The 11,649-nt window shown below is 46.7% G+C and overlaps 1 protein-coding gene across 2 annotated transcripts in view; it reads right to left on the minus strand.

Annotated features, from left to right (window-relative positions):
* The window catches only part of F13a1 (coagulation factor XIII A chain), a 164,385-nt gene extending 157,517 nt beyond the window's left edge, over window positions 1-6,868 (minus strand). The window contains exons 1-2 of one of the 2 annotated variants that reach the window (XM_027948066.2): window positions 6,728-6,868; window positions 4,096-4,243 (exon numbers count right to left, since the gene is read on the minus strand). In XM_027948066.2, the coding sequence (XP_027803867.2) occupies window positions 4,096-4,225 (130 nt within the window). In that variant the 5' untranslated portion in view covers window positions 4,226-4,243; window positions 6,728-6,868. Of the gene's footprint in view, window positions 1-4,095; window positions 4,244-6,348; window positions 6,421-6,727 lie in introns of those variants that run through there. The other variant, XM_027948065.2, reaches the window with a different exon arrangement.
* Window positions 6,869-11,649: the final 4,781 nt, after the last annotated feature.

Raw genomic sequence — 11,649 nt, forward strand, 5'->3', positions numbered from 1 at the left:
GCTCCTGGCACATACGTGACAACGAGTGTATGTTTTTGACAAACTGAGTGAAAGGCTGAACTGGTACTAATTTCTTAATCACACATAGAATGCTTCTTTTATTCCTTCAGTAACCTTGAATCCAGAGTTTACTTCCATCAAGTAGACGTTGATTGTTAACTGGTTAGTTGGTTGATTTGGTTCTGAGAGTGATGGGAGGGAGAAGATTCTCAGAAAAACAAAAGGTCCATTGGCCTGAAAACTACCAGACCCTACATTTTTTGCAAAACCAGGTTCGCTTTCTTATTTGATTTCAATACAAATAGGTATGCGAATTACTGCTGCAAATAATCACCTACTGCTAATAACATAGAGTCGAACGAGCCCAAGAATATAAGGTGGTCTCCTGGAACACATTTCTAGCCCCTGGAGAAGGTGTTGAGATATATATATATATATATCTCACACCAACTGACTACACAGAATAGTCTGGTAGAAATTAGTGTAAATCCAAACAATCTGAGGAGGTTCTCACAGTACTTTTCCTGCCCAATAACTCTGGAGTTTGAGGCAGGAGGATCACAAGTTCAAGGCCAACCTCAGCAACTTAGTGAGGTCCTAAGCAATTTAGTGAGACCATGTCTCAAAATAAAAATAAATAAATAAAAAGGAATGGAGATGTGACTCTGTGATAAAGCACCCCTAGGTTCAACCCCCAATACCAAACAACAACGAAAAGAATCCCTAAAACAATTTGAGGATGTCAGATCAGATATCCACTGACTGGCTAATCCCACCTCTGAGATCCCATCTTTACCTCAAATATTTCAGTTTTTCCTAGATGTTATGATGTGTATGGGAGGAAGCTTATGTGAGTCCAAACATTTTGATAAAGATTTTGCTTTACTAAAATCCTCCCCACACCTTTTAGGAGTAGGATATTGCTATGTTGCCCAGGTCAACCTTGAACTCCTGGTCTTAAGTGATCCTCTTGCCTCAACTTCCCAAGTAGCTGGAACTACAGTTCTTGCCACTCTAATACAATAATTTCTAACCAAATATTCACAGCCATGAGCGAAGAGCATTGTACACATCAGTGTATATTACATACACCATATGCAGTGATGGTCAGGATATATTGCTACAGGATTCATCCAAAGGACAAAGTTGACATTTTCCTCTTTTCTCCTCTCTGAGCTTCTTGATCAGTTCCTCAATAGCAGCTTAGGAAAGGGAAGAGCCACCATTAAAATTAAAAGGAGGAGGAGGAGGAGGAGGAGGAGGAGGGGGAGGAGGGGGAGGGGGAGGAGGAGGAAGAGAAGGAGGAGGAGGAGGAGGAGAAGGAGGAAGAGGGGGAGGAGGAGGAGAAGGGGGAAAGAAGAGGAAGGAGGAGAGGAAGGAGGAGGAAGAGGAGGAGGAGGAGGAGGAGAAAGAGGAGGAGGAGGAGGAGAAAAGGAGCAGGAGGAGGAGAAGGAAGAGGAGGAGGAAGGGGAGTAGTGGAGGAGGAGGAGGAGGTGGAGGAGGAGGAGGAGGAGGAGGAGGAGGAGGAGGAGGAGGAAAGGAGAGGGGTAGAGGGGGAAGGGAAGGAGAAGGAGAAGGTAGTGTTTGATTTAGGGCTTTGTGTTCCAGAGCCAAAGACATCCTGATAGGTGACCAGGGAGTGAAGAGTGCTCTTGGAGGCCACTAGTGGCTACTGGGTGAACTGCAATAAGATGGCATCAAACAAAACAGAAGAAATGATTTTGCCTTCCTAGCATTAGTCTCTTAGCAGAGATAACTTGGGGAGAACTTGATATATTTAGTGTCAGAAAATCTGCTTTTTGGACAATCAAGCAGAAATCTGAAACGTACAGAATCACCTCCTTGTTCAGATTTTTTGTATACTGGTATTGTTTTCTGTCCTCCTCATTTGGGACTTGACAGCTATGATTCCTAGGCTCAGAGGAATCAACTGCATGTCCTCCACAGCATCGGTGACTAGCTTACCTGAGTGAAAATATTAAATGAATGCATGGTTTTGAAGTCTGGAACTTGTCATTAAAAATAAGATTATTATGATGGTAGGGGTGGTGGGTCATTCGATTTGCAAGTGACTGTGTTCATTCATTCAAATCATTCTGCAGTCACTGGACTTTCATGTCCTTATGTCAGGATCTCCATGACTATCCCAGAGTGTCACTTGGGTTGTGTACACATGATTGCCAAGTAAATAATGCTAAATAAATACTTTTTTCAAAATAATTGAGTCAAGCTCTCTGTTGGGAGGTAGGGACCTCCCAACATAAACAAACAAAACCAGTTATGTCTGATTTTTTTAAATTACCTGACCTGAACATGTTCTCTGACAGTTTTGATGCCTTATTGGCAACATTTTGTTCTGACTTCAGATTTACAAAGTGTTGTATATTTCCTGTAGGATCAAGTATTCACTGGATACTTGTTATTCTGATCTTATAGGGGTATGATTATTTCCATGCTCCAAATCAATAAATATTTATTAGTCATGTGCTATAGGTTAGACCTACTACAGACCCTATCCATCTGATCCTCAGGACAGCCTATAAAATAAGTGTTACTTCTGTTTTGCTGATGGGTAAACTGAGGCCACAGCACAAGATGACTTGCCCTGGGTCCTAGGACTGGAATCTCGGTGCTCTGCCCCCTGCATGACAGGGCTCTTTGCTCCCCTGCACTGTCTGTGGGAAGATCACATTTCTCCTCACCCATCCTGGTAAGGATGATGGTGCCCCTTGCTCTTTCTGCTCCTACTACCCACTTCTTCTAGTGTCTAGGTGCCCAGTGTCTTCTCTGCCAGAGGGGAATTTTGCTAGAGAATGGAATTCTCCAAGGTGACCTCCTAGATAGTTGGATGTCTGCTTTCCAATTTTGTTTCAGTTCTTAAAAAGAAAAAAGACTTCTGGTCTGGTCAGTGAAGGCGTGAACTGCTTGCTTTGGATCTGTTTCCAAACTACCTCTGTCACCGGGGTTGAGATAAGCTGATTAACATGTCCTTTCCCAACCCGGCTCTGTGGTTCTATTAGTGAGGTTTTAGAGTGTGGCCCTAGTTTGGAGAGTTAGTTTCAAATGAGTTTACCTTGCTCCTTCCAAAACTGTTCTCTGTGTTCAATTGAAGATGTCCTTGTGTTTTGTGAGCCTCTACCCCAAATCTGGAGGGTACCTGCTGAATACCTCTCTGTTTACACAGTTTGATATCAAATTGTCTAAACCCTTTCTCTCTGCTACCACCTCTCTCCTCCACCTGGGTTTTCACACAGCCAGCCACAGCGTGACTGTGCTCACCAACCCCAGCAAGGAGGTGTTTCTCCCCTGACGAGATGCAGCACAGAGAACCCTAAAGAGAAAAATTGGGTTTGGGTGCATAAATGCTCCTGCAAAAAGAGCTCTCAGCTAGATGCCATTCAGGGACATGAGTCTGAACATCCCTGCAGTGGCCCAAGGGAATGGCACCCGAATCACCAAGCCAGCTCTGGCACCTGGGCCCGTCACAGTTGACAGGGCTGAGAGAAGGTCAGCTGGTGGCTGCCATACCCAGAGCGGCTCCCATGGGATCAGGAGGAGGCAAGAGGCAGGGGAAACAGCTTGCCTTGCCTGCTCCCCTGGCTGATCTAGAGACAAATAGAGGGCTTCCATCTCTATTACTGTCAGAATCTGGCACCTCTCGCCAGCTCTGAAATTCACAGCAATGGATGGAGGAGGGAGGAGGGAGATGGAAGGAGGTGCAAGCCAGACAATCAAAAACAGACACAATATTTTGGAAGTGGAATCTTCCAGTTAGAGAGCATTCTCAAAAGTGTAGAGGCTGCTCAAAGGTGCATTCATTCAGCACCTTTGTTTTGTGGAGGAAATGTAGTTGGAAAGTGGAAAGACAAAGAGACTTCCCTGGGGTTACAAGGTCAATAAGTGGCAGAACTGGGTAAAGGAGCTGGGTCTCTGGTGCTTTTTCCACTTGGAAGAAGATTTGGGAGTCCTTTCTTGCAGATACCGGCAGGGGCATCTTTTCTTGGAGCTCAGCTGAGACAGAGGATGCTCATGTAGCATCCACAGGGGAAGAGAGGCCAGTCAGGGCTCTGCCTGGATGCAATGGCTTATTCCTACCTTGCAGGTTGACACCCCGGGGCACCAGGCCCTGCAGCTCCTCTGTGGGGAGGTCGTCTTCTGCTGCATTGGAGTTGTTGGGTGGGATTGCTCTCCTGCCCCCAAAGGTGGTTCTGGAAGTGTCTGACATTCTCAGATTTGCAAGATCCTTGGGAGAAGAGGAGGAGACCACAGGAAAGGGAGTGTGAAATGAGTTCCATCTGAGACAAAGATTCCAAAATAGAGAAACAGACATATCGGCGTGTGACAGCACCCGAGCAACACATTCTGAGTTTCACATAAATAAAAACTCACAAGTGGCAGCGAGGATTAACCTAATGATGGAGTGAGTGCAGTCCCCAAGGATTTCGGGGGAGATTTGTTCACCAAAACATATGGAAAACAGGGAAAAGTGGGTTGATTGGAGGGAATGAAAAATTTTAAACATTGTAGGGAGCAGGGTTTTCCCTTCCCCCAAATCCTGGAAAGCAACATCTTTGTGAGAAACATTGACTGACATAAGCATGTACCTATGCCCACTTCATATGTATTTATAAGGCCTAAGACACTTTTTGATTTTTGGTTGTAGATGGACACAATATCTTTGTTTTATTTTTATGTGGTGCGAAGGATCAAACCCAGGGCCTCACAAATGCCAGGCAAGTGCTCTACCCCTGAGCCACAACCCCAGTCCCCTAAGTCACTTTTAAAAATAAATTCATACAACTGTTTCCAGGTAAGCGTTTTCTTCCAAAGCATTCCCATTTGCAGTTTAATTCAATCAATGTTGATTGAGGGCCTGCTAGGATCCAGACTGTGTTCTAGGTACTTGAGATAGATGTGTCAGAGAACAGAACAGAATTTCTGCCCTGGGAGATTATAGGGCAGTAGGATTAGGGAGAGGCCCCACCCAGAGTTTTAAATCAATCAGTTGGTGTGTTAGGGTGGGTGGAAGTGCTTTGGAAACAAGTGAGGAGATGGAGAGGTTAGGTGGTGGGAAGGAGGCCCACAGGCAATTTGGACTCTGTGCAGGCAAACAGCCATCCTAAACACCACACACCTTAGCTCAGCCACCAATAAGCACTTGTTGACCAACTGACCAAATGAAGGGGACTTTGTTTCTGGACCTTGATCACCTGGATCACCCTGTCATCACTCCTGGCAACTTGGCTGTTTTCACAAACCAGGCACACCCTCAAGAGATGAGGCCCTGCCATGACAGAGTCCATTAGATTAGTCTGGGAAATGTGGAGCAATAGAGCAAGAGGCTGAGGACAGAGCCATTTGCCAAGGTATTTGGTCTTGGAAGGAGACAGGAGTGTTTGGAAGGATAAGGTCCAAATAGGTATCCATAATGTCTCTAAACATACTTACGCACAGTCCCTGATGGGCTGAGGGGAGGGAGGGAGTCAGGAGAGACAAACAGGTTTAATGATGGAATGAAAGCAGGACAAAGCAGTCCCCTGCTGAAAAAATAGCAAAGGTAAGGGCTGGACCACTCCAGGGGCAGATTTGGAGGCAGGTTTGGAGTAGGACAGGAGGCCACGGTGCCACAGAATATCAGAAGAGGGAGCAGTTAAAGCAGAGAATGGCCGGGTGGGTGGCGCACACCTGTGATCCCAGCAACTGGGGAGGCTAGGGCAGGAGGATCGCAAGTTCAAAGCCAGCCTCAGCAACTTAGCGAGGCCCTAAGCAACTCAGTAAGATGCTGTCTCAAAATAAAACATAAAAAGTGCTCAGGATGCGACTCTGTGGTTAAGCACCCTGGACTCAACCCATATTCAAAAACCAAAAAGCAGAGAATTGCGGTACCCCAAGGCCATTCTGAGTGGGTCTGGGGAAGGGGGTGGTTCAAGTTCAACCCTTGCATTGGTACTGGGAAGCTCATGGGCAGGAGTTGGAATGGGAGAACCTGCTCCTTTGCAGGCAAGTAGACATTCCTACCTGGTGCTAGCTTTTCCTGTCCCCTACTCCATACTTTGCCTCCCTGAGGAAAGGTGCCTGTCCCTTGGGGGAGCACCCCCAACTCCCCTATTCCTATTGGTGGGCCTCAGCAAGCAGTGCTTTCAGGATGGCTTCATGGAGTACCTAAGAGGTGTCCCGCTCTAGAGCGAAGCTGGGTCTTGCCGAGCTAAGGGGCCAAGAGCTGGGGCTGGAGGAATGGAGCTGCCTCTGCCCTCCTCTTGAGCAGGAGCAGCCCCCTCACCAGAGACCCAGGCACAGGGGTTAGTCGCAGCTGGCTGCAGGGTCCCAGGGTGCAGGGCTGCGGCTTACCTGCGTGCGCTCCCCAAGGAAGTGCCCTAGCGTGGGCTCGCTCTGTGCCTCTTGGGGACTTCCTCAAAAGGACGGAGGCAAAAGGACCAGAAATTTGGCTCTTAAATAACTTTCCAACAGCTCCCACCCTCCTCCGCCCGTCCTCTGGGGTTTTCTCCTCCCCCTTCTAAAGCTGGAGCTAGCAGAGGAGTTTCAAGGACTTCCCCTTTACTTCTGCAATCCTGCCCTGTTGATTAGGCATGCGCCCCCTTTCTCCCCGTCCCCGGCCCCGCGCACCCCTCTTGCTCCGGGTTTCGCATCTCCTCACCATCCCCATCCCCAGTTCTCCGACCCCCACCCCCTCCTCCCTTGGCTGCTGGAGTGACAGGCGGTCACCTACCCTCCTCTTTGGTCAGATGGGCTGGAAGGGTCTTTCACAAAGGAATGTTTTTGCAATGCCAGTTTGGCTGATGTGGCTTGGCAGGAGGGAGGGTCTGCCCTCTCACAGACAGGTCACACAGGCAGCTGTGACCATGCATGAAGCAAAGCAATGTGTCCCTCTTGTGCAAATAAGGCTGCATTCTTGAATCATCTGGGGAGCCACAGCCACCGCCTAACCACAAGACTTCCTGCAGGACAGCGATGCCCAGCCCCAGGATGAGTAAATTGCCTTGAAGAGCGCCCCACAAATTAGAAAATGACACTTTATTTTCTCCCTGAAAGCCATACTGATGTATCTTCAAAAATCAGAGAGAAATTGGTGTGAATATTCTAGGTGTACAACCAGAGATATGAAAAATTGTGCTCTATATATGTAATAAGAATTGTAATGCATTCTGCTGTCATATATAAATAAAAAAAGAAAAAAATTAAAAAGAAAAAATTTCTCCTAAAATTTCCATTTTTTTTTCTCCCCCCCACCCCCACAGCCTTTGTTATTTCTAAATACTCTTATGTCAACTGTGGCTAATTCTGTCTTCTTTGCTATCCTCAAATATCTGAACCTGCCATAGGAAAAAAAATATAGATGTCTTTGGTTAGAAATGCTCCCACTTTTTTTTCTACTAAATGTATGAACTTGTCAGCGAATTTATCTAAAGTTTCCTCCTTTTTCTTTTTCTTCCTGTTGCTAAACTGGGAAAGGTCCCTCCTCAACCCTTGTTGTCCAAAGTGCTCTGGGTCCCTTTCACTTTGTTCCATTTTACCTTCTTGGCAGGACTTTGCTGCACTTCTTATCCATCCTTCCTTCTGTTCTCTCACAGCTGCTGCTCATCAGCATTGACAAAATTTCAGTTCAAATCTCTTCAATATGTTTAAAACCCCTTGCTCAACCCATGATCCCCCACCTATCCTTCATTTCCTTTTCTCCCCTCTATCACTAAGCTTCTGCCATCTGGCTTCTATCTGAAACAGTTTTAGTCCATTTTGTTACTATAATGAAATCCCAGAGACTGGATAATTGGTAAAGAAAGGAGGTTCATTCTGCTTATGGTTCTAAACATCAAGAACACGACACTTGCATCTTCTCAGCATCCAGTGAGTAGCTTGAGCGTGTGTCTTCATGTGCAGAAAAGCAGAAGAAAAAATGGACATGGTCAGAAAAGAGGAAACATGAGGAGTGGCCTCAGTATATAACTGACCATTCCCCTGGAGCTGCATGAATCCCCTTAATAACCCAATCACCTCTTAAAGATCCCCCACCTGTTGGCACCTTAACATGGAGGACCAGATGTCACCACACATTTTGGAGGGATCAAACCACATTCCTATCACGGCAGTCTCCAACAGTCTATTCTCCAACCAAAGAGCAGGATTTGGTTCCTATTCACTTAATCTTCTGGAATCACTGAACTATATCATCCATTCTGTCCTTGAAGAGCCACCCCCTTGGCCACTAGCACATTGCACCCTGCTGTTTCTTCTAGTATAGCTCATGTCCTTTACTCATCTCTGTAACTGATGGTTTTCAATTCCCATCAATCTCACAACATTTTTCAAATCCAGATCTCTAGCCAGAGCTGCAGTCTCCCTTCCCTCACTGCCTTCTGGTCACCTTCACTTGGCATATCCAAGAGACAGCTCATACCCATCACCTCTAAAATAAGATGGGCTGTCTTCCCTAAAGACCTGGTCCACCTCAGGAATTCCCTACATCAACAAATGTCCTTTGCATACAGTTGCCAAGTTAGACATGTGGTTCATTCTTGACACTTCTTTCTTCTCCTCCTCAAGCCTCACATCTAATCCTTCATCAAATATTTTCTATTCCATCTCTTGAATACCTCTTGAATTGACCCATTTTCCCCTTTCTAGTCCATTCTCCACAATGCAGTCAGAAAGCAATCAGAATGAGCTTTGCAGGACTCAAATCTGAAATCAAGTTCTTTGCCTAAAGCCCTTCCGTGGCTACTTAACTTTGCTTTGGAGATAAATTCCAAACATCAACTGACAAGGCTCTGTGCGAGCTAGACCCTGCTTTGCTTTCCAGCTCTGTCTTCTTTACACTGTTTTGCTGTTCTACCCCACTCCCCGGTATGGTTTAGACATGCCTGTTCCCCAAAAGTCCCTGTGTTAGTGCAGGAAGGGCAATGATTAGATCATGAGAGCTGTGGCCTGATAAGTGGATTGGTCCATTTGGTGGGTTGGTAATTCCAATGGACTAATTGGTTGGTGACTGTAGGCAGGTAGAGTGTGGCTAGAGGAAGAAGGCCATTGGGGGTGTGACTTTGGGGCTTATATTTTGTCCCTGGCACCTATCTTTCTCTGCTTCCTGACTGCCATGAGCAGAGCAGTGCTTGTCTACCATGCCCTTCTGCCATGATGTTTGGCCTCAACTTGGGCCCAGAACAATGGCGTCCCTGACCATGGACTGAGACCTCTGAAAGCGTGATCCCCAAATAAATTTTTTTTCCCCTCTGAGTTGTTCTATTCAGGTATTATGGCTACTGGGAGGAAAAGTTGGCTAACATTTCCTGGCCCCACCTGCACCATGCTCCAGCCACATTGAACTTCTTATGTTGTGCATCCTGCCAGAAACACTCCTCTTAATTCTTCCCCTCTTGCTGCACGATCATTTCTCATTCATCCTCCCGATCATGGCCTAAATTGCTCAGATGTCCTGTAAGGAGTTTGTCTCATTATAGTTCTCCTCATGCTATATGGTCATTTTCTGTTTCCTTAAATGTACCCCTACTAGATGACAAGAGGGTGGGGACTCCAATCAGAGTTCCCAGAGAGAGGCTGCTGACCACCTAACTATCCAAAGCCCATCCTTTCTATATGCTTAGAAGGACCCTCGTCATCTCTGATAGTTTTTTTGCCAAACATTAAGCCTAGGAGTCCAGGATTCTAGGCACCCTGACCAGGTGGAGTTTGGGGGAGAATAGCCATACTTGTACCTTTCAGGTGAGGTTATACTGATTCCAACCCTGGTGGAGCTGTGCATTCAGGACAGGATTTTCACTTAACGATAATTGGGTGAGCATGTTCACACATTGGTTAGCTTTCTCACACCTTCAAGCCACCAAGCCAGTAGTGTTATAAATGCAATGTACTTCCTTGTGCTTGATAGACAGAGTTAATGAAAGAGTGTCAGAGGGTCCAAGTCCTCGCACATGGTGTTAGCATGCTCTTAAAGAGCATTGCCTCATGGTCCCGTGGCTTAGAAGTCAGACCAGAGGTTTCTGATGAAGCTTAAAGTTTGTGACTTCTTCAGAAGCAGTCTGTGTTCACGACTCTGAGGTTCCCATGTGTGGAACAATGTTTTCCACCTCTGAATGCCCCTTGCTTGGCACGGGAGTGGCATAGTGAAGGTTTTTAAGAAATTCAGCAGGTGTGGTCAGGTCAGGAAAACAAAAACCACATTGGGTATTTTTTAAAAGAGAGAATTTAATGGTCTCTCAAATCCTCAAATCCAAACCTTCATCAAATATTTTCTATTTAAAAATAGAATTGGTTACCCAGATGATAGGAGAGACAAAAAGCCAAACAGAAGAAGGCAAGTCAACTCAGCAGTTAGCAACAGCAGAGAGGAATTGGCACCATGGTGCAAAGGCTGAGGTTCCGTGGCTGGAGCTGGAACCCTGGGGACCTGTCTGGTGGGAGCCTGAGATTCAGTTATTACCAGAAACACAGTCTGAGGTCAAGAGGGAGGGAAGCTCTGTCTTAATGTGATCCTTTTCTTCCACTGTCCCTCCACGGGCTCCGTTGAAATCAGTTGACAGGGTCTAGGAAACAGTCTGCAAAGGTAGCACCTCCCTTCCCTGTTGGGAGTCCCCAAGATGACCCTGTGATTTGCTAGTAGGACACACCAGCCTCAGTCATTTCGTAACTACGATTTATTATAACAAAAATACAAATCAAACCCAGCAATGGGCAAGATAGACAGGAAGCAGAAGCTAACAAGGGTGTTCTCCCAGGCCAGCCCCACAGGATACACTTCACTCCCGTTAATGACATGTGACCACCCATGTGTGATGCTGTCCACCAGGGGAGCTCCAAACAGACTCCATATCCAGGGTTTTCTTGGGTGCTCTTCACATTGGCACCCTCTACCTCGCTCATATCCAAATTCTAGGCTCCCCAAAGTGAAGCAGGCATTTGGAATAAACAACACTATTGTGTTTTTTTGTTGTTGTTGTTTGCTTTTTTGTTTTTGCAGAATATGGGCACAGGGAGCCACACTTGTCCATTAGGAAATGGTAGGAAGATTCCTGAAATCCAAGTTCTAGATGCCAGGCAAAGGCCAACCCACCTTGCCAGCAGGCCTCTCTCGGGGGGTCCATTTCTGGTTTGCTATGGCAACTCTTCTGCACACCTTCCTCTAATACTGAGTGGAAAAGGGAAGGGTGAGGAGGGGCTCTCAAGCAAACAGTTCCTGGCCTGCACAAAGGACAGTGGACTTTCATCTGGATAGGGCCGCCCTTCACCGTCCCTTAAGGACATTGCTGTCGAGACCTCAATGATGGCCTGGAGCAAGATGGTCAGTAAGGTCAGTGGGGTGATTCAGCTCTGCCCCCAGTTTCCCAGCCTTGCCAGCTACCATGGGACTTCCGAGGCCATTTGCTCTGCTCAGCCAGCAAGAGCCCTGTCACACCTTCTCATTCCTCTGTAATGGAAGGGTTCACAATCCCAAAGTCCTGTGGGCTGAAACTTGAAGACAGCTGCAATTTCCATCTCATCACCTGCCCCAGGGGCAGGGCAAGAAAGCCCAAACACATCACCGAGGGATCCTGGCTCCCATCTGACACAGGTAGCAAGCTCTGGGCATCGGACACTAACAGAAGATGCAAGAGAAGAGCAAGGCAGATAAGCCAGGCTCCC

This window comes from Marmota flaviventris, chromosome 6, assembly GCF_047511675.1.
Source record: "Marmota flaviventris isolate mMarFla1 chromosome 6, mMarFla1.hap1, whole genome shotgun sequence".
NCBI lineage: Eukaryota > Metazoa > Chordata > Mammalia > Rodentia > Sciuridae > Marmota > Marmota flaviventris.